Source organism: Selaginella moellendorffii, unplaced genomic scaffold (assembly GCF_000143415.4).
Source record: "Selaginella moellendorffii unplaced genomic scaffold, v1.0 SELMOscaffold_167, whole genome shotgun sequence".
Taxonomy (NCBI): domain Eukaryota; kingdom Viridiplantae; phylum Streptophyta; class Lycopodiopsida; order Selaginellales; family Selaginellaceae; genus Selaginella; species Selaginella moellendorffii.
In genome coordinates this window covers 38,542-60,711 of record NW_003314427.1, presented here as the reverse complement: position 1 = coordinate 60,711, position 22,170 = coordinate 38,542, and the positions used below count along the sequence as shown (strand labels likewise).

Genomic DNA, 22,170 nt, shown 5'->3' with positions numbered 1-22,170 from the left:
ACATCACGAACATGCTCCTCCCACATCCCCTCCGAGTGGATCAAGACATCATCAATGAAGTCAGCTGTCACCTCTGGCATATCGCAAAGAACCTCGTCCATCATTCGCTGAAAAGTTGCTGGAGCATTGTTCAAACCAAACGGCATCACCAAAAACTCGTACAAACCAAATGGTGTACGAAAAGCAGTCTTAGGAATATCGTCTTCAGCCATCGGTACTTGCCAATACCCAGAAGCAAGATCTAGCTTGGTGAACCAACGACTTCGCCCCAGACGATCCAAGAGATCAGCAGTGTGAGGAAGAGGGTACACGTCCGGGATCGTCACTTCATTTAACGGACGATAGTCGATGCAGAAACGAATACTCCCATCAGGCTTCGTCACAAGATGAGGTTCACATGCCCAAGGACTCCGCGACTTCCGAATAACACCCTTCTCCAACATCTCCTTGACGTTTGCACGTAAAATCTTGATCTCCTTGGGTGACCGACGACGAACAGGAACCTTGATTGGACAAGCATCCCCGGTTGGAATGGGATGACGTGTGGCAATCTTGGCCCCAGACGATAGGTCAAATTCAAAGAGATCAGAATACTCCTTCATGAGCTGATCAACAGCTACAACACAAAGATCATCGGAGGGATCGGAAAAGGGAAGAGCAGAACAAGATGGAAACACAAGAGGAAATAATGGGGGAACAAAAGTAATGGAAGCAGAGGTAGAAGTAGAGGGACGAAGAGGTACAGAAGTGAGAGGAATGGATGAAACATAAGGAAGTATGAGACAAGGGGGAAAAGCCTCAAAGTCACACTTGGCATGATTGTGCTGCAACCAATCCATACCAAGAATGAGGTCAAAAGCTTAACTCGGCACCACCCGCAACGACTGCAACTCAAGCTCGAGATCGTCCACACGCACAACCAGGTCCGCCTCATCTCGTGCACATGCATGTGTACGGCCATTGCCATAAAGAATGAAAACTGGATCCGCCGCACGACGCAAGTGTAGACGACAACGTGTGGCAACAGGTCGAGCAATAGAAGATAAACTCGAACCTGTATCAACCAACACGGAGAGAAGAATAGGAGACCTCTTGTTATAAAAACGAGCTTGGAAAGTAAACACTGGATGAACCGGTGCCGAGTGAACCCCTTGATGATACTCCCGAAAGAAAGATGGAGGGGTCACTAACTTATTCGCGCAAGGTCCCTCCATTACTCGCGTGACTCCTCGTTTCCCGAATGCACCTCGGTATCCAAACCTTCCACCGCAGCAGCACCAACGGGACGTTGCTGACGCCAAGGTCTCCACCCAGGAAATGGAGGTCGCCAATCCAGAAAGCGCCGACAACGCCGATAAGTATGACCAACTTCATCACACGCCCAGCAACGAATGTCACGGCCACGACCACGTCCTCGCCCTTGTCCTTGGACTCGAGTAGCAGCAGCATCAACCTCCATGGGAACAGGACCATCACTCATAGGAAGTGGAGCTGAAGGACGTGTAGCAAGAAGTGGAAGAGGCGACGTCTCATAACGTTGTGCCAAGCGAAGAGCATCGTCAAGAGTGGCAGGAGCAAGTGCATGCACAAGTCCGACAAGATCTTGACGAAGTGCTGGCCACAGCATTCCTAGCTTGATCCGCTCCGACATATTTGGCTCCGCACGAAGCAAAAGACTTCGGAAACGAACGCCAAATTGCATCACCGACTCAGATGGCCCTTGGCGAAGACGATGCAATTGTTGGAAGGCATCATCACAATCGTCGGCGTGTCCGAAGGCGCGTTTGAAGACGTCCGGAAGAACACTCCAATCGCCACGAGTAGCTGCGCTCAATCCATTATACCACTGCAATGCCGTCCCTTGAAGACATGTGGGGAACTCACGCAAACGCCGAGCATCATCCCAAGAATGATATGTGGCAATCACCGTGAAGTGATCGAACCAATGGTACACATCATCCCCAGGATTCCCACGAAAGAACTCCGGCCGAACGCGAGGATTGGCACCAAAAGCAGGAGGAGTTGTACCATGTGCCGTGAACGCCGCCATCAACTGAGTTTGGTTGTTCAATTGCAGGCGCATAGCATCAAGCAATTGAACCAACTGCTGCTCTAGAGTCAAAGGAGGAGATTGCGGATCGGCCATGAAAATGAATGAGAAAGAAAGAGCAAAAGAAGAGAAATGACAAAAAGCTAGAAAGAAATGGTAGATCTAGACAATGCAAAAAGCTAGATCTAAACCAAAATCCTGAAAGGAAAGAACAAAAGAAAGGAAATGGAAAAAGCTAGATCTAGACAATGCAAAAGCTAGATCTAAACCGAAATCCCAAATCCAAGCACTCCCCAGGGACAATCAAAGGTGCCCCTCACCTCCACCAATGTGAGTGCATGGAATATGGAAAGGGAATACAGAAATGTGCATATCAATTAACCCAAAAACCCTAGCTTATATACAGGAGCGAGTGGTCCGGATTGAAACCAATCCGACGGCTACCAAAATCCACTACGCTAATATTAGTATACGGCATCGTAGCCGTACACTTGGCCCTCACAATGCAAAGATTGTTAAGCCATTTACTGATCTTTTAAAGAAAGATACTCCATTTATAAGGAATAAAAATTTTAAAGAAGCATGTTTAAAGTTTAAAAAATGCCTCAAAAAGACACTTATAAACATTAAGCTAGATTGGACAAAAGAGTTTCACCTAAAAATAGGTATTTTTTATATTGCCATAGGTCCAATATTGTCTAAGATATAAGATGATCAAAAAGATCATCTTATCTATTATGACAGTAAACACTTAAATCTTGCTGAGCATAACTACACAATGACTAAAAAAGAGGCTTTAGGCATAGTTTATGCTTTACAAAAATTTAGGCATTATCTTTTGGCAACAAAAGTAATTATCTTTCCTAACCATAAAGCTCTTTTATATGTTATTAATAAGCCATAGATATCTGCTTAACTAACTAGATGGTTTTTACTATTACAAAAATATAATCTTGAAATAGTACATAGATTTGGAAAATTCTAAGAATAGATTGATTGTCTGAGCCACATCATTACAAAAGAGCCACCTAATATTAAGGTAGACAAACTCTTAGATACTCACTTATATGCAATCTTTATGTCTACCACTTGGTTGGAAGATATATAAATTCTATATACACCATTCCACTTTACTATAATTTGTCAAAGAAAAACAAGTTGTGTGTTTGAGAACACAACCTTATTTTGTTGTGGGGGAGTACCTATATAAATTAGCCATTGATGGAATACTAAGAAGATGTATTAATAGGTAAGAAGAAAAAAATGAAATCCCAAGGGAAGCTCACTTAGACATATCAAGAGGCCATTTTACAAATAAAATAACTGCTAGAAAATTCTTATAAGTAGGGTTATTGTGGCTTATGCTTTGGATAAATACAACAATTTTCTACAAAAATTGTTATATTTGCGAAAGGTATAAACTACTGTCTAAAAAGCAAATCCATGAACTAAATCCTATCTATCCATATGAAGCATTTCATAAATGGGGATTGGATTTTGTGGGACCTATAGTAACAAGTAGTAAGAGGAACAAATATATTTTAATTGTCATTAATTATGTGACTAAATAAGTAAAAGCTATACCTATAAAGCAGGCCTCAACTATTAACACTGCCAAATTCCTTTATAAAAATATCATTGTAAAATTTAGTTTATGAAGAAGATCGTTATAGATAGAGGCACTCATTTAATCAATGAAACAATAAAAATTCTTATATAAGAATTTATCCTTAAGTATAAAAAATTCATGCCATATTATCCATAAGGGAATGGGTAAATTGAATCTACTAAGAAAATGCTTAAACATTTCTTGAAAAAAATTGTAATGGACAATTAAAAAGACTAGAATAAGAAAATTTTAAATGTTTTGTGAGCTTATAGAACTGTATATAAAATATTCACAAGCATAACACCATTTAATCTTACTTATGGCCATGAAGTTATAATGCCTATGGAATTTATAATTCCCTTTTTATGTATTACAATTAAAAATAGCTTAGACAAAAAAGAAGCTCTTCAACAAAGACTTGCCAAAATAGAAAACTTAAACGAGCTTAAGCTTGGAGCAATCTAGACCCTGCATACAATTCAAAAAGCTAAATAAGTTAAGCATGACAGACAATTGAAAATCTCTTGCGAGCTTAAACCAAAAGATAAGGTTCTTTGGTTAGGGCAAACTAGATGCTCTTAGAAATAAATTCAAGAGAAAATAGAATAATCTATTCTTTTTGTCTAAAATATCAACCTCAGGAACGACTAAAGTGCACATTTAAACAGGGACAATAGTACAATAGTAAATTTAAATTGTTTAAAAAAGTACCATGAAGATATAAGCATAAATATTATCTATATCTTAAGGTACAAAACTATGGATAAGCTCGTGGATGAAGCCCTTGCAAGGATTTATTGTAATAAGCTACCTAAGTGCACAAATGCCAATTGAATGAAGGATAAAGATCTAGAAAAATTTTACAAAGCTACATCAAACTTTATAGGACCACAGGAAGCTAGACTAGTTCTTAAATTATAAGATCCTATAAAATTGACTTTCAAAATAGATGAATGGGATATTAAAATCACTTAGAATCTTATTTCCAAGCTTTTTTATCTCCCTATAGAGATATATCAATGGAATTAGATAGCAAGAGTAGTCTTTTTTGATAAGATCAGACAAGAATTTATTCACCTAGAACAAAGGGAAAATACATGTTCATTGGGAAAATTCATTTTTATACTAGACAGACACTCATATATTTGAGTGTTTTTTTTTATGGGGAAGTTCCAAGAAAAGAAATCAAGGGATACATTAGACAAATATTTCTTTTTCTGGAGTAGGCCTTCCCTCAAAATCTTGATGGTATGGCCTCTCTAATCAATGCAAGACTTAGAGGTAAAAAAAGAAGGGGTGGATACTCTAAGAGCAATATTTACATTTTTCTTTCCCCATTCAATAATCTTTGCTAGCAAACCACAAAGATTAATGAGCAAAGATTACTAGGCCAATAAAGGAAAAAAAAATTCCACAATATATTTGCCTACAAAAGCAAACAAAGGCAAAAAGATTTGAAGCTTAGAGCTAACATATTAAAGCAAGACGACCTAAGTAAATTAAAGGTAACTAAGGAGCTCCTTTTTCTCTCTCGCTCTTTCCCTCTCACTCACTCTATACTTACGCCTACACCTCCATCAAGATGTGCCAACACTCCAAGCATAGCTCTAAAGCTTTGTATGGCAGCTCAAATGCCACCTAGAGCTGTGCAAGAGCAAACACCATCACTGTAGCTTACTAAATCAAACACACCCTCAATTGGGTAAAGTGATTTTGTCCCCATGCCATTGCCACAAACTGTCAACTCCACTCTTGAAGTGCCATTAACACAAGATCTCACTTAGGCACCTCTATCGACACCGCACTATATCTCCCAGTCACCTAACAGTAAGTGTTTTGCCTATAAATCTTCATAGATAGCATAAATGCCTAAGAAAAATGAGCATGTGGAGGAAATCTAGTCCAGCGACAAAGAGCTTGACTATAGCCAAGTGAAGCTGTCTAAGGAGCTTGTGCTTTCTCTCTGTGACAAATCTTGGCTTAATACTTTTGGGTTACTCACTTATGCAAAGTTGCTTAAAGGAGAAATATCAATCAAGCAAAGGATTAAGCTCATATAAAAGTGTACCCAATGGAGTATACATTTATCTTTTGCAAGCAAGTCCATCCCTTTAGACTCACCTAGTTTGCTCAGATTTTTCACTTAGACAACAAGGGTGAAATAATCATGATGAGCAAGAAGGATCATATGCTCGATCAATATGTCCTTTCTAACTACACATCTGAATATGCAATTGGAGTAATAAGCAATCGAGGCAGCCCTTTCGTCAAGCAAAGGCAAAGCATCAACCTCATTGATCAACACGATTTTGGTAGCTAAGGAACTTTACAAATAGTAACAGCAAACCACAACCACTCGAGCCCAAGAGAAAAAGAAGGTGGCTGCTCAGCCTGTTTGTGGATCCCTTGGCATTGGTTGAGAGTGAATCTTTATCCAGTGACACAAAAGTTGGTTTGAAAGCTCCCCTTCAAGTTGCTACTCTCCTCTCCTCCTAGGATCTCACCAACAATTATTCATGTTTTGGAACTAGTTCTTCAACAACTAGTTGACACTACTATCACCTTTTCACTCCAAGAAATGTTGTGTCTTGTCCCTAGATTCGGCTAGCATTTGGAGGAGTTTTCATGATTAGGAACACCACAGAGCACCCTCATTAGGACTCCTCAAGAGGTGCACATTGTCGACATGACAAGATATAGTGGAGATCTTGGTCCATTCTTTGTCTCGGTGCAGATTTGTACTTCCTCTTGTAAGATGGATGCTTTGGTTGACTTTGGTTCTAGGAGCAACATTATCTTGCTTGAAACTGCCCTTTTAGCACAATTGTAGATCACTAAAAGCTCTTCCATCGTGCTCAAGACCTTTACCAATCACATTGTTCCTCTAGCGGGCATTTGCTATGGTGTCAAGGTCTCGATGTAGGGTGTTATTTCTGTAATAGATTTCCTCGTGGTTGACTACTAGCATCTTGGAAAGTCCTCTTTAAAGGACTCTATCATCCTCGGCCACTCATGGCAAGTCTATTGCACTATCGACAGTGCAAAAGGCAAGATGGAAATTAATGATGGAATTCATAGTACCAACTTTCTCAACACCTATGGTAGAGCTATTTTTCAGCTCGCCTAGAAGGCTCAAGTTAAGACGGTCTCCACAGCATACTTTCCTCCTTAGCTTACAGAGATTTTCCCTTAGTTGGTAGTGGGGTCGACCATTTATGCGATGGACGCTTTCTCATGCAATGTGATCAACATTGTTGGAGGTGAGTCAGACAGCTCTAGACATCTCTCAACCTTACTCTCTTTATTTGAGAGTAAGGCCAAGCCTCTAGCCACACCCTCTTTATTTGATGGCAAGGCTTACATTGTGTCGATTTCCACATCTAGCTTTTTGGAGTGTTTCCTGATTGAGGATGGACTTCTATGCAGCCGAATTTAGTTTTCTTCAACAACTATCTAAAGTGTCACACAGCTAGCATCTTCCCACAAAAATTGCTTTACCTAACGACTCTGGGCATATTTTGCCATGCCGTTTTTTGGAGACAAAAGGTAACATTCAGGCAAACAGCTGGCAGCAAAAATCAAGCCAATCAGACGTGTTGCATGTGAGTTATAGTTCTTTAAATTCAGAGTTTTCTACTGTGGAGCCCCCAATATAGACCCAAATGTATTACATTGAAGATTTAGCCCCAAACTTAGACTTGACTTCAGTGGAGGATCTTCCTTCATTAGCAGAATACTTGGCTTCAGTCCTTACATTGGAAATCACACACTCAGAGCATCAGAAGTAGAGAGAGCAAGGGATGAAGGCCCCAAGTTTGATAACAACATTCTCTCCTTTGCCAGCTTTGAAGTTATCTCCTTGTTGGACTGGCTTTACTATGTTTAATGACACATTAGAGGTGGAGCATATGTGCTAGTAGATGCTAATGGACATAAGCTCCCACATGCTCACAACCACTCTTATTTCAAATGTTTCATTTGGTGAGGCATTCCTTTTCTCTTCTTTTTCATGTACTTATTTTCTTTCACTTTACTTTCATAGTTTCTTTTCTTATTTTCAGAAGGTGTTTCTTCATTGGACCATGGCTCTTGCCTTGGATTTCATGCTCAGGCTGCATTGCCATTGTTATGGAGGTTCCTCACTTGGCTTAGGCTATATTCTAGGTTCTTTGGCCCTTCCCTTACCATTACTCTATTCCATACATTTTATATCATCTACACTCACAGATCCATCACTAATCACTCACAGTAGCATTGCGCATATTTATTTTTAGATGCCTATCTTGCATCTTTCATTCTTTCACCATCATCCACATCTCTGTTTGAAGTCATATTTACACCATACTATGGACATACATACACACACCAATAGCAAAAGACATCACCTCATTTGGACATGTTGTTTTTGAGATATGATTACAACCATTTGCCAACGACATACTAACTTTCTTAGAGCGACTTTCTTCCAACCAGGTGAACCTATTCACTCAAGGCACTTAGGTGGGTCCTTAGGGGAGGCTATAGAAGCCAAAGGCATCTTCTCTTGCTCCAACACTTAATGGACACATGCAACTTTCTTTACCAATGAGCTAGTGACTATGCCATCCATTTTAGCTATGGTTTTCCTCAATCTGACATATCAGACTATAGGCCTGACATTTTTAAAAATGGCCACCTTCTTAGAGTGCCACCACCATCTCGGCATTCCACCATATCACTCCATCTTTCATCATTTCTACACTTACCTCCCTTAGGCAATGCATGCCCTTTTCTACCTCTCTTTCTTTCTTGATTTTGGCCAATCCTTAAAGCATACTTAAAGTTATTATGAGGTTACATTTGCATATTACACTTTAAATCCAAGTATGAATTAAATTTTTTGGGTACTCACTTTTTTTCCTTCTATTTTTCTTTTCTTTTCACACTTTTCTTCATTTTTTCTTTTACATCAAGGTCTAGTTTGACTACAAGGTTTCCCATTAGGTTTTATCTTTGTCTTCAAACTTCACACCTACCCTTTTTCTTTTTTTTTCCAATTTATTTTCTAGAGTTTTACTATTTCACTTAGTTACTAGCACTTAGCACTAGCAATAGAGGTACACTCTACACTCTTTGAAGGGTTTTCATGTGTTTGGAGTCAATATGATCTACCATAGTTGCATGTTAGAATATAGCTATAGAGTTATATCTAAGCTTAGGCATCTAAAGAAGAAAGATCAAATCTAGGCAATGTTCATCATAAATAAGCGAGAATCAATTAAGAATGGTTATAAAATCATATAGTATATAAATAGCATTTAAATATACTAGAAAAAACCCCCACTCATTGTTATATGCATTTGTATTGAATTCCTACTTATGATTATTTGTGCAAAGTAAAGTTAAGAGAGTCACATATATTTATCCTTACTCACGCCTTTAGGGTTTAAGGTTAAGTTTTCTTCTATTCTCTTTTCATTCTTTTTATCTTCTTCTCTTCTCTATGTTTTGGTCTTTATTTGTTTATCATTATTTTGAAGGTAGGGGCAAAAATGTGAGTATAGGCAAAAAAAACCTTACTTAAATTAAAGTTACCAACACTAAAATCCATAGATATTTATATACATTTCTCTATTTTCAAATGAGAGTGCAAGTGAAGATTTATAAATTCTAGACACCATGCTATAACAAACTCCTTAAGAATGTATTCTGGAGGATGACCAAGTCCTTATTTTATATGTAACAAGCTTACATCAATAATTGTTTTTTTTTTCCTTTCAAATGGTTACATAGCCTTATATAGAATCTTATTTTAAATTTTAATTTTTTTTTTATTCTAAAAAACCTCATTGGCTATGTTGAAAGTAAGACAAAAAACAAGTTTGTATGGTTTTCTTATATTGGCATATCAATTCTACTTTATTGATATTATTTTATTGCATTTAATTTGTGGTGTTAGATTGCATTGAGTCTTGGATATGGTGATTCACTTTTTTATATAATTTATTATGATATTAATATGTTTTGAATTGTAGTTTGGGATTGAAATGAAATAAGATGTTTCTTCATAGGTATGGGTATATTAAAAAAAGTTAAATTTTCCATATATAATGATTCAAATGGTTGGTGATTAGTTATATCTTATTAGATATTGATAAAGATGGTGTTAATAATTAAATTATGTGTTTTGTGTTACATTCAAAGATTTGCTAGTTAACAATTATATTAACATTCAAACTAGCTAAAGTTGGGTGGACAAGCATGAAACACACAAAGTCACCACAAATGTTTAGTCTTGGGACTTATAAAAAGAGCCAAATAAACTGCCAAATCTTGTATGTTGTGCTTGCCAGGTACTAAAGAGCACTGCTCCCACATGCTCTATTCTGCTCTTCACTCACTATGTGTCAAAATTAGCTCTCGGCTCAACAAAAGTCACTTAACACAAGGAGATGACCAAGATGAGAGACAATCAAACACATTTAACAAGCTTTAAGACAAACCATAAATAATGGCAATGTGAAGCTCAAAAGAGCTCAAACTTGTGGAATATTGGACGAAAATACATCTACTTCATTGAAAAGAAAAATGCAAAATCTTTGCAAAAACTCTCAAAAAAATACCACTGAACTGACAAGCACGTATCCGGATATAAGAATGTGGATATCTTGCAGCTCTCAGCGCCTAAAATCATGAATCTTGGCTCGAATCCAAGCTCTCCACCTCCTACACAACTCCATATTGCCCAGATTCCGGAGGATAGTACTGATAGTGTAGTTCACTGACATCGTCACTGTCACTGGAGATTTTGGGGACAAATGTGATAAACTGGAAGCAAACAAGCTCAGATCATAAAAAACAAAAGAAACAAGCTTGCCGCTCGCAACTCCTCCGCTGACTCCACGCGTGGTAGATCGCTCGTACGTGCCATAAGCGTTAAGTAGACCTAGAGCCAACGAGAGTTCCTTTCGTTCTTCCACCTTCGCTATCAACGGAAAAGAGCGACGGGCCCTGGATCAAATGACAAGATGTGAGAAGAAAACTCAGAAGATAACGAAAAGAAAACAGCACATACCCAGCAATCATGGTTCCCATTGACAGACCCGCATGGAAGCACTGGCAAACGAAATGCCCCTCTTGTTCGCAAGCACGTGAAGTCGGCACTGTGATTCAAACCAACAAATTGTCAGGATCGTGGAGGAAGAAAGGGAAGTACAGACTTACCCGATTTTTCTTCACCAGCTGGGATGCTGCGCGAAACCATTCGAACACTTACAGATACACCGCCACATGCTATCTCGAGTGTCGGCAGCTTTCTGGAATCCATCCAGCTGCGCATGCAAAAATCCCCAGACCATCACAAGAAATACTCGAGGAGCGAGCGACCTTCGGTAGAGGAAAGCAAGCACGCGTAGTCACGAGAAAAATGACAATTCATTCATTATCATGAACATGAATAAGATCACAAAGCAGCTGGTGGATTTTCGACCCGAGATTGTCTTGCTCGCGAGATCCCAGTTTGGAACACCTTTGCCTCTACTGGGCGATGGTTTTTTCGCAAGAGATAGACGACCGAGGTGTAGTGGAGGCGGATGCCATGATCCAGGATCATCCACGAGAAGAGAAGATGGCCATTGGGAAAGTTCGATCCTACCATGAGCGTCACGAACGTGGCAAAGCACATTCCTCCACTTGTCCTTCCGGAAGAGAATCGCGAAGATCACGAGAACGCAGTGAGCTTTCTCTTCTAGCCGTGATCCACAGCATCTACGGCGACCACGCATGGCATCGGAAATCCCAGCGCGCTGCTTGGAACTTCTTCACGTGGCGGTAGCATCGATCAGAGCATTCCATTCCTCCATAGACAGGCATTTTGTTAGGGTTCTTGAATGGCGATCTCAGCGGCTTCGCTGCGCCAGCACTCATGCGTGTGTGTTGCTTTGGTCCCTGGTGATGGAAGGGATTTTTGCTTAGGTTCACCTTCACAAGATGAGCGAGTACGCGTTGACGGTACTTCACCAGCACATGTGGCACATTTTTATTGGTTAATAAAATTATGAAAATATATTTGTTGAAATGACATTTTTGCTAATGAATTAGCACAAGATTTTGTGCACCCCCACGATTTGAGTTGGAAATCAGGTCGTCTCTATTTACAATTGATCTTCTTCACCTCATCCTTCCACACCAACATCATTTACTCCCTCACTACTGCAGTTTCTTGCTCTATTTCCTCCTTCAATTCCAAAGCAAAGTCACATTCTTCTTCATCCACTAGTTCAATTTGCTCCTCCAACTCCATGGCAAAACTGTCCAGGTCAGGTACAAGATCCTGGGCTTGTTGTGGATCGCTACTTTCTTTCACTCCATGGAGACCCAACAAGAGATCACTATCATCCCCCTCATCAACCTTGAAATCTTTGACAAATTCCTTGAGACCCTCATCCTCCTCACTGGAATTTATGTGGACTTTCTCCCCACTTGTGCCACATGTGTGTTGGGACATGTGCCTATCTTCCCTATCTTTTATGAGAGACTCAATCAAACTCTAGAGCTCACTGCTGACTGGAAATGACTGATCGCTACTAGAGCTTTGACTCACCAACACTATGTCTTTCTTGCCACTATCAGGCCTGCTTGGCTTGTGCTGCTGCTGCTGCTGCTTCTTGGTCCGCTTTTTGGGGTGTTTCATGTCGACATTGCAATCCTTCTTGGGCCTCATGGTGCCACTGTATATGAACTTGTGATGTGTGTTGCTACAACACCTATAATAGCATTGGACAGCACAATGATTGTTGAAGTAATCAAAGTTTTCTTGTTCACTACAGCGTGGGCAAAGGGGATGCAATTGCTTCAAGTAAGCCTTGAGCTTCTTAACATTCTCAAATGAAACACTAGCTAGCTGTGATAAATTTCAAACTTGGTAGGTATTGGTCCTTAATGATCACCTTCATAGCTACTTTTGACAATCAAATATCTCAAAAGAAATGGAAACAAGGGTTTTAAATTGCATAACATTGCTCATACCATGGTTGATTCCCACAAACACGACCTTTGATCACAATTCCAAACACCATCCAGCTGTAGAGCTAATCTCCTTTTCGTGTTTGGGAAGTCTATTAGTTAAAGGAAGAAAACTAAATAAACGTAATTACATATACCATACTATGGAAATTTCACTGGACCAATGCATCCTTTGGAACTTTCCACTTGTTTGCCAAGTGTATCTTCTACACGAACTGGACACTCCTGAGAGTTCGTTATTCAACTCATATAAGTCCTGGAAAGAAGTTTGTGTTACATTAAATATTGTTAAAGAACCTAAAAGTTTAGACCATTACTTCTTTGCTCAGACTGATGTCATGTTCCCAAGTGTCCCAAAGTTGATAGTATCCTGCGAAAGAGGTTTGTGAGAAATTATAAAACGGACACTCCTTTGCTTACATCTCGTGAAAGCTTTTAGTTGATCTCTTTTGTGAGTTTTTGTATGGTTTTTGTTACTTGCTTCGATTTTTCTACTTGTTGTGTTTCATCATGAAGCTTTTGCAATCTTTAAGAAAATTTGCATTTATGCTATGGGAGTGAGCTATGGCTATTGTCCTGAGAAGAGTTAGCACCTCAAGAAGCTCAAGGTGGCCATGAATCCATCTCCAAGTGACCAGAGATCCAAAGCACAGCAATGAAGAGAATCAATATGTGGAGGATGACAATTATTTCTCCAATGAGGGGATGAGGATTTCATGAGGATGAGGTAAGATGGAAGATATGCTTCTTATTGGAGCAGCATAAAAATGAAGAGGTTTTTCCATATTTAATGCTTTTACCTCCTTTACTATTTTTTTTTCTTCTAGATTACTCATAATTTTGCTGCAATTATACACTTCGAAGGTTAATACTTTATGCTTGCAGCTTTGGAACACTCTAGATCTTGCCACCTTGCCAGCATTGAAAAAGTTCTAGAAATCTCCTCTCTGCCACCTTTGCATGGATCTTCTTGTGGGTCAATCACTCATCCTTGACGATCTCATCGTTCCCAGCCAGCATCTGGTACTTGTCCCTCCTCGTGCAATTCGTGCACTTGTATGGTCTCATCCGGCAAGAGGACGAGCATAGAGGTGGCCAACTTTGTCCAGGAGAAGCTGGCGAGGGCTTCAAATCAAAGGTAAGCAATGCTATTACTAATGCCACTCAACATACATAAGGATTAACTTCACATTTAATCTCCTACAGGAACAAACTCTCACTTTGAAGAGATTCAATGTAAGCTCAATGACTTTGCCCATGTTGTTCTGAGTGATGAAGACTTACAGCACAACACACTGACTATGCTGGATGAGATTGATAGAAACACATGAACTAATTGAGCGAAATGTAATCTAGCTTGCAGCATCTCATGGAGTTTAGCATGTTCAGAGCTAGCCTTGATATCCAAGGAAGATGGCAATTTTCTTTTATAATTTCATAATGCACTTTGAAAAAATTATCTCTCTTCATTCCCAATTTTTTTGAATTTACAAAATAAAGTGGAGATGAAAAACATAACCACTATAGATCTTTCTTTACTTAAAATATACCCTGCGGCTCGATCTGAGCAGCCTCGTCTCCAAAGAACTGAAGGCTGAAACGAGAAGTCTTTCCCTTTGTCAACCTCCAGCCGCTGGATAAGTCGCGAGCTGGAAGTTATTCCCGTCTCGGACTGCTAGTCCCAGATCCACGGTTTTCATATGTTCCAAACTGTCGTCTAGCCTATGCACTTCAGCCGAAAGTGCCACCCCATCTTCTGAAGGACTTCCGCACACTGCAAGCAGGCAGAGCCCGTCCGACGTCAAACAAGGCCCCAAAAAGGACGGCGGAAGTTGGATGACTCGAGCCTTCATCATGGCAGGCTGCACCACTTCAAAAACCCGAACACAGCGTGTTACGTCGGTGACGAGAAGTTCCTCTTTGCCCGGTACAAACTCCATCCAGGTGATGTCTCTGCTGCCCCTATAGCCCCCAAGCTGAATGGTGACTCCGTTCGAAGTTAACTCCCGGAACGACTCGCCAAATCTGAAAACTTTGATCGATAAAGAAGGAAGTTCCAGAGAGCTAGAAGCCTCAAAGACTCGTCAAACGCGAGAAGATCCGCTCCTCTGTTGAATGTCTTCGGCGGTCCAGTCGAACGTGCTCCAAAGTAGCCGATAAGGTGTATGTCCAGACGGGAAGTTAGGACATCTCTGATGAAAACAAGCACCTGGCCTGACTTGAGGAGCATGAACTGAGACGAATCCATGTCGAAAAATTCCCGCTGCTCAGCGAACCTCGGAAAAATCAGATGTTCGAACTTCTGGGCCTGCGCTTCCAAGTCCTCTTTGCGGGTACGAGCTCGACTGCTTTCCACGACACGCGCTCGTTCTGAGGTACGTTTCACCTGAACATAACTCTGACTTGGCCGTTGTATCTTTTCTCGCAGTGAGTAATCGTGATTGTCGGGCATGAGGCCCCGGGTTTAGAGAGCTCCGACCTGTATTCTGCCACCAATTCGGACTTTTCTCAAGAACACTTCGTCCACGTCTTCGAAAACGTCTCTCAGAAACTTAAGTCGCCTGTGCTCATAGATTACACCCGCCCAGGAAGTTACTGCATTCCCCGCCACGAACTCTGTGTTTTCTTCCCCCGTCAATATCTCGTGCCACATTTTCTCGCATAGAGTGGCATTCCTCGTCACAAACGGGAACAGGAGATCGTTGCCTGCGAGCGCAACTGTGAAGAGTACCTAATCTTCTGCTTCGAGAATCCCGAGCTCTGCTTTGTGGCTGATTACGAATTCAGCAAACGAGCCTCTCCCTCAAGGCCTACACTGCCATGGAAGCCAAGCCAAGTCAAGAATCCAGACACCACAGTGTCGAACTTGATGTGGCTTTTGCTGCTTCTCCAGAAGATCCAGAAGTGCTTGTCCACGGTGCACGTAAAAGTGCCTTTGCTGAACACTGGACTCTTGTCGCAACCACTGCTAGTGAGCTTGAAGATGCATTGTGAACCATTGTCATTGGTTCCGGAAAGCCATTCTCCATACAGCACGAGCCCGGACTCTCGGGTGCCAGACTTCCGTCTGGTGTAAGTGTTTTCGCCATCAAATACCACTCTCGAGCCAACGAACAGCATGAAGCCCCGGCTGCTATCACCTGTCAAGACGCTGTTCAGCCTCGACTCCAGAGTCTTCAGAATTCGTTTGTCCTGATCCGTGGTAGACGTGCCAGAATTTTTCGTGTAGTCGAGAAACACTGGGACCGCTTAGTTGAAAAGCTGCACCTTGACCATGCTCCTTCGAATATATCCCTTCTTCCCAAGGACAGTGTCGCCTCAGGTAAGCCATAAGCCGGTCTGCAAAGACCTTCAACACTGCCATCTTCATCACCATCAGGTGCTGTTCGTTGTTGAAGAGTTCTCTTAGGACCTCCGTTGTTCAACCGCATTGAGCTTCGTGCTCAGATCTTTGAAGCCTTCAAGCTCAACACAGCTTGCGTATCTTCACTGAGCTGGCTAAAGGCGAGGCCGACATTCCCCCACTCCTTCATTTTCCCTGGAACGTCACTTGTGGTCCACTCGTCACCCTGGTATTTGGTCGCAGGAGTGTACTTCTCAGGAACAAGCAGAGCACACCGATGGAAACCTCCACTCGAGAGAGGAGAAGAAACACCGGAAGTCATCCGCAGCTCGAAGCCTCGAACCACCGCGAGATCTTTCTCCGACAAGCTGACAATGGATATCTGCAGCTTCTGTGTCCGGTTCTTCTTCGGTCCCAACTTCCCATTGCCATCCTTAACGTCAATGCAGCAGTAGACCGTGTGGCAGAGATCCAGGAGGTAACGTATGAAGTTGCAAGATAAGTCACCCCGTCGTGCAGCCGAGAACTTCTTGTCCGGGTGCCAGTAGAAGAGCACAAGCTTTTCCACGGAGAGTGCTCCATAGAGTCTAAGCAATAGCAAATCCTCTCGAAGGGCTTTTACTTCTTCGTCTGGAAGTTGACAGTGGTGGAGAAGAGCTTCGGCCACTATACGCTTGCTCCCGTAAAAGACCCACAGTGGCTAGAAAGGAGCTGTCCAAAAGAGAGAGCTCCAGGATCCAGCGGCCGCTAGAAGATGACTTGATCGATCCAGGAGCCAGCGTGTTGAAGAGATCGGCTCGAGTGAGCAACACCTTCTCCACGAAGCTCAGCTGCTGCGTGTCGGACGTAATCCCAATGAGATTGAAAAGAGCGCTGGATTGGAAAGACTTCCATTGGATCGCAGACACCCGCGCAGGAAAATAAAAATTTCTTGAACCTAGCTCTTACCTCGCGAAAGGCTCCAACACTTGCGCGATCGAGCCCTGTCCGCGGAGAAGCAGCCGCCAGAGGAGCCTCGAAACCCCAGCCGCCGCGCCAAATGGATATGGATCGCTGGCGCGGCGAGTATCGAGGCGATGGAAGTGACCGATCGTGCCATCACGCCCGCCATTCTATTCTATATCTCTAGGGCTTTACTAGGGCTTGTCACGAAAATTTGGAGGGAAAACTTGTCCACATCCAACGGTTCAAGATTGATCTACACGTTTATTACCAATTGCAGGACAAACCTTTAAATTCTTTTTTTGCTGTGCATTTCTATGGCTGGACGCGTGGAATCTCCTATTATCTTGACAACCCTAAAAAAATATTTGGGATCATTTAGCTAGGGCTGGTGTTGGAGATCTTGGATCCATGGCGAGCTTCACGGTCGCCAAGCGCACTACTTCTCCACACGAGGGCCAAAAGCCCGGGACTTCTGGATTGCGCAAGAAGGTATACATTCGATCCAATGCTCTCTTTTTTTCTTGGGAGAACTGAGCTGGAAAAAAGAAGAGATCGACCTCCATTTTCTGCGCAGGTGACTGAGTTCCAGAAGGAAAATTACTTGCACAACTTCGTCCAGGCCACATTCTTCGCATTGGGGGAAGACAAGGTGAAAGGCAAGTGATTGGATCTGCGAAGAGCGCGACTTTGATTCCATTTCGTGATTTCCTTCAGGGAAAACCATTGTTGTCTCTGGCGATGGTCGATACTTCTCCAGGGAAGCAATCCAAGTGAGTGGTGTTTTTGTTTCGCTTTTATCTCGCTATGGCTTAGAGGAGAACTTGCACAGATTATCATCAAAATCGCTGCGGCGAATGGAGTGCGGAGGATTTGGATCGGGCAGAATGGATTGCTTTCCACTCCTGCGGTGTCAGCTATCATTCGGAATTGCGTTGGACAAGAGGTGAGTATTTCTCGCAAGCACTTGGCGATTGATATATGCTTGTGCTTTGTTTCTTTCAGGGGGAAAAAGCATCTGGTGCGTTTATATTGACCGCGAGCCACAATCCTGGAGGACCTCACGAGGTTTTTCTTATAAGTTTTTGGAGCCTGACTGTTCGTCCTTGCGTCAGGATTTCGGGATAAAATACAACACAGAGAATGGTGGCCCTGCTCTGGAAGGCTTGACTAATAAGATCTACGAGACTACAACAACTATCAATGAGTTTTATACGGCCGATGGCCTTCCAGATGTAAGAACTTGGTGCTTTCTTCTGTTTTTATTTCAAGAGCGTGTATTGAAACGTCAGGTTGACATTGCTCAAATTGGAACTTCAAGCTTTACTGGTCCCGATGGTCCCTTCAACGTTGAAGTGTTTGACTCGGCTGACGATTACGTGAAGCTGATGAAGTAAGCTTTCTCCTGTAGCTTTTGTATCTGTGACGTAACGATCGTGTGATCAGGAGTATTTTCGATTTCTCGGCAATCAAGGAGCTCTTGGCGCGACCGGATTTCTCTTTCTGTTTCGATGGCTTACATGGTGTGGCTGGTGCATACGCTACAAAACTCTTCGTCCAGGAGCTGTCAGCAAAAGAGAGCTCCTTGTGTAACTGCATCCCCAAGGTTTGTGTTTTTCTTTCTTCCTGTTCTATACTTCAACGTTTTCTACAGGAGGACTTTGGTGGAGGCCATCCGGATCCCAATCTCACGTACGCAAAAGAGCTTGTTTTGCGCATGGGACTGGGGAAGACCGGCCCTCCTGCCGATCCACCTGAATTTGGAGCTGCAGCCGATGGTGACGCCGATCGTAACATGATCCTAGGAAAGAGGTAGTATTTATCTTTCTTGCGCTTCCAGTCCGCTTTAGCTTTTCTAAGCTAACGGAATCAATGCAGGTTTTTCGTAACTCCATCAGATTCAGTGGCTATTATCGCTGCAAATGCCGTGGATTCGATACCGTATTTTCGTTCCGGTCTGAAAGGTGTTGCGAGGTATGTGTAGACGCTGCAGCTGAATCCTTGAGTCATGTACACGATTCTCAGGAGCATGCCTACGTCTGCAGCTTTGGACGTCGTGGCGAACAACTTAAAGCTCAGATTCTTTGAGGTGATAGGATTTCTCTTGTTCTTGCTTTCCTACACACGCGTACATGTTGCGTTGCAGGTCCCTACTGGATGGAAGTTTTTTGGAAACTTGATGGATGCTGGCATGTGTTCCATCTGTGGTGAAGAAAGTTTCGGAACCGGTAACTCTTTACATTCGAAATTAGTGTTCCTGTGTGTATATTGTGTTGCTTTTGTATTTGTTTGCAGGCTCGGATCACATAAGAGAGAAAGACGGGCTCTGGGCAGTGTTGGCATGGCTTTCCATTCTTGCTTACAAGAACAAGGATGTTCCGGCTGGCGGCAAGCTTGTAACTGTGGAGGATATCGTCCGCCAACACTGGGCCACTTACGGTCGTCATTTCTACACCCGATATGACTACGAGGTAAGATGTAAGACGTTTGGCATGACTTAATGCTTTCTCTCTTCCTTTTTGTTCTGCCTGCCAGAATGTGGATGCTAATGCTGCGAAGAAAGTGATGGACCATTTGGTGGAACTCCAGTCCTCCATACCAGATTTGAACAAGTAAGCCTCAGTTTTTTCCCCAGGGGTGGGTCTTCCCTGACAGTGTGAGCATGCAGAATAGTGTCAGGGATTCGATCTGATGTCGCTGGTATCAAAGAAGCAGACGAGTTTGAGTACAAAGATCCAGTTGATGGTTCCGTCGCAAGCCACCAAGGAATCCGCTTTCTTTTCCAGGATGGCTCTCGACTTGTGAGTAAAGGAAACTCTCTTTCGCAGAGATTGTTTAAAACGTCGTCCGCTTCGTTTCAGGTGTTTCGTTTATCTGGCACTGGCTCTGTGGGGGCGACTATTCGAGTTTACATTGAACAGTACATTCAAGACAAAGCCAAGACTGGCGGAGACGCACAGGAAACACTCGCACCGCTGGTAAGTATATTTGTTTTTTGCCCAAGAAATCACGAGTGATGAGTTGGTGCTCAGGTGGACGTGGCTCTTAAGCTGTGTAAAATGGAGGAGTTTACTAAGCGTTCTTCTCCCACGGTCATCACTTGAAAGGATTTGATGTGGCACAGCACTAGTTCTTCTTTTGTGAATAAAACTACTTTTCAGGATGCTCCATAACTTCTCCACGAGAGATCGAAACCAAATATTTAATGTCATGGAATACACATGAAATTCCATGTTGAATTGTCAGAGCTTATCGTGTACTTCTTCACAAAGTAAAGGTGAGTCTACAGGAACTTTTGGAAAGAAAGAATTCGATGACAATCGCAAAGGTCAGCTTAGAATAGAATCAAAGACAGGAAGTTCATCCAAGGCATAGACGTATCGTGGAGGTGTAGCTAGGAAGAGACCTCCGTGAGCAAGGGAGAAGTGGCTGGATCAGTAGCATCCGATGCGTGCTTCCCCGAGCTCTCGCCATGACAAGGCGACTTATTAGAGTTCCCTTTGGATGCTGCCTCTTTCGCAGTTCTGTGAAACATCGTCACGGTTCCAAGAAAAGAGCGAGAGAGTCTACTCACTTCTCACGGCGTCTCTGAAGAAAACGCTGGAGTGATGCCTTTCGCGCCTGTGGCAACTCTGGGAGAACAAACAAAACGAACGTGTTAAGATCGCCCAAGCAGTGAATTCGTACCATAAGAAGAGATCACAACTTTGTTGGTGTTAGCAGCAACGTTGATCGAAGGCCACGACTTCACATTCCCGGCCAGGAGCATGATCGCATAAGCCTATGACAAGAACTTCTCTAGAAGTTGCAAAACCAAAGGGAAAAGAGATGCCTTGTCTGGCGAAACGTCGTCAAACACGGACACTGCTCCATCATAAAACATCGTAAGATTGGCGGCGTCCACAGCAGCGGCAGCCTTGAGATCGATGCTTGTCCTGCCACCCAAAGAGAGACAGACAAAGAGGAGAAAACCAAAACCAAAAGGGAAGAAGAAGGCTCAAGTAGTTCTCTAGAGAGAAAGTAAAACTCCACGTACATTGCCATGGGTTTCTTCGCTGGAGCCTCGTCGAGCGGCGGAGATGGGCTCCTCTTGGCGGCTCCACTGGAAGCCGGGGAAGGATCGCACAGGCTCTTGAGCGAGAGAAGTTGCTGCACGGCCTGGGCCTTGTTCCAAGACGGACGACGCATTCCTGGAACGAAACTCTTGAAAAAGTTCGTCGAGAGCGTTGCAGGCACAAGAATCTCACATACCCTTCTCCTTGAGGTAGCGCCGGCAATCCTCCCGAGTGAGCTGCATCACGTCCTCGTCCGTGAGCTCCTCCAGCTTCTTCAACCTCTCGGCGCTGACGCTGGTGGACACCTTCTCCTCGATCCCCAGGAAATCGACCATGCTAGACATTTCATGCTAGGATCCTCCACCGAGGGGCTCCTCCTAAAACTCGCTCGCCTCAGTAGCTAGAGCTGGCTATGGCGGACAAACTAAAGCGCACGTGTTAATCGATTTCCGCACGTGGAAATTCGAGAGAATATACTCGGGTAAGTTGGGCCAGTAAAATATTTGTTTTTCGGAGAGCTCCACCGCACCAAACAGTGCCCACACGCACATAAATCATGGCACCTGCTAGAAAAGGATTAACCAATGTGTTTTTTGTAATTCAAAAGCAAATAAAATGAAGTTGAATGAAAACTCAAATCTGTTTTCATAATGAAGTTGAATGAAAACTCAAATCTGTTTTCATAATTCAGTTCCTATAAAAACAAATGCAGCTCATGAAGCTCTCAAAGGAACCATGAACTTGTTTTGCGAGAGAGCAGCACTGCAACAAGACTAGTACGCACAAGAACCGCTTGCTTGTGAGCTGTTCCACCATTTTGTCTATAAAGAAAACATCATGCTCTTGCTTGATCGGCATGCCGAAGTCGGCCACTCCACATCAGGATTCATCAGTTGAGGATGCACAGCTGCTCCTTCCTTTCCTGCCAGTCGAAGTCGAAAATATGCACCTCATACTCTGGCGCGTCCTCGTCTTTGATCGCGGAAGCTCCCAGCATAACGTTGCACAGGCGCAGGTCCCCATGCACAAAGCTTTTCGAGTAGCCCGTGGCAGCAATGCAGGGCTTGAGCTTGGCAAGATGATTTGCGTCTTCGCGAGCACCCTCTACCACGTCCACTGCTGACACCCACCCAGCGTCACCTATGCTTACCATCCACCAGTTCATGTT

General features: G+C 42.8%; 3 protein-coding genes across 4 annotated transcripts; 1 reads left to right on the top strand and 2 right to left on the bottom strand.

The window, feature by feature from the left end:
* Positions 1–16,586: 16,586 nt before the first annotated feature.
* On the bottom strand, positions 16,587–17,360 carry LOC9663523. The gene is made up of 3 exons (XM_024667299.1): positions 17,337–17,360; positions 16,954–17,058; positions 16,587–16,838 (listed from the first exon to the last, which is right to left on the bottom strand). The coding sequence occupies exons 1-3, from the start codon at positions 17,358–17,360 to the stop codon at positions 16,593–16,595; spliced, it is 375 nt and encodes a 124-aa protein (XP_024523067.1). The 3' UTR covers positions 16,587–16,592.
* LOC9663507 (phosphoglucomutase, cytoplasmic 2) lies at positions 17,298–20,114 on the top strand. Of its 2 annotated transcripts, XM_024667294.1 has the most exons (17): positions 17,298–17,439; positions 17,525–17,606; positions 17,665–17,720; positions 17,780–17,893; positions 17,953–18,015; positions 18,063–18,182; positions 18,240–18,340; positions 18,394–18,553; positions 18,602–18,759; positions 18,826–18,921; positions 18,973–19,036; positions 19,094–19,175; positions 19,243–19,418; positions 19,483–19,559; positions 19,616–19,748; positions 19,809–19,925; positions 19,980–20,114. In XM_024667294.1, the coding sequence occupies exons 1-17, from the start codon at positions 17,359–17,361 to the stop codon at positions 20,049–20,051; spliced, it is 1,752 nt and encodes a 583-aa protein (XP_024523062.1). In that variant the 5' UTR covers positions 17,298–17,358; the 3' UTR covers positions 20,052–20,114. The 2 variants fall into 2 exon arrangements, with proteins under 2 accessions (XP_024523062.1, XP_024523061.1); XM_024667293.1 differs by having other exon boundaries at positions 18,973–19,175.
* Positions 20,115–20,256: 142 nt separating this feature from the next.
* LOC9663506 (protein TIFY 4A) lies at positions 20,257–21,446 on the bottom strand. Its single transcript, XM_024667295.1, has 6 exons — positions 21,199–21,446; positions 20,984–21,137; positions 20,780–20,882; positions 20,635–20,728; positions 20,522–20,579; positions 20,257–20,471 (listed from the first exon to the last, which is right to left on the bottom strand). Exons 1-6 carry the CDS (start codon positions 21,344–21,346, stop codon positions 20,342–20,344), a joined length of 687 nt encoding a protein of 228 aa, XP_024523063.1. The 5' UTR covers positions 21,347–21,446; the 3' UTR covers positions 20,257–20,341.
* Between the last annotated feature and the right edge of the window lie 724 nt (positions 21,447–22,170).

Excerpts from the sequence above, each read along its gene's own strand:
- LOC9663506 (XM_024667295.1), bottom strand. The coding sequence starts at position 21,346 with ATGTCTAGCATGGTCGATTTCCTGGGGATCGAGGAGAAGGTGTCCACC. Across the intron at positions 20,729-20,779 it reads ACGACGTTTCGCCAGACAAG|GCTTATGCGATCATGCTCCT; the intron begins GCATCTCTTTTC and ends TTCTTGTCATAG. Across the intron at positions 20,580-20,634 it reads AGTTGTGATCTCTTCTTATG|AGTTGCCACAGGCGCGAAAG; the intron begins GTACGAATTCAC and ends TTGTTCTCCCAG.
- LOC9663523 (XM_024667299.1), bottom strand. The coding sequence starts at position 17,360 with ATGGATCCAAGATCTCCAACACCA. Across the intron at positions 17,059-17,336 it reads ATCCAAGATCTCCAACACCA|CGATCCATATCCATTTGGCG; the intron begins GCCCTAGCTAAA and ends TCGCCGCGCCAG. Across the intron at positions 16,839-16,953 it reads GTGTTGGAGCCTTTCGCGAG|CAGCTGAGCTTCGTGGAGAA; the intron begins GTAAGAGCTAGG and ends TCCGACACGCAG.
- LOC9663507 (XM_024667293.1), top strand. The coding sequence starts at position 17,359 with ATGGCGAGCTTCACGGTCGCCAAGCGCACTACTTCTCCACACGAGGGC. Across the intron at positions 17,894-17,952 it reads GGAATTGCGTTGGACAAGAG|GGGGAAAAAGCATCTGGTGC; the intron begins GTGAGTATTTCT and ends TGTTTCTTTCAG. Across the intron at positions 19,749-19,808 it reads TCCAGGATGGCTCTCGACTT|GTGTTTCGTTTATCTGGCAC; the intron begins GTGAGTAAAGGA and ends GCTTCGTTTCAG.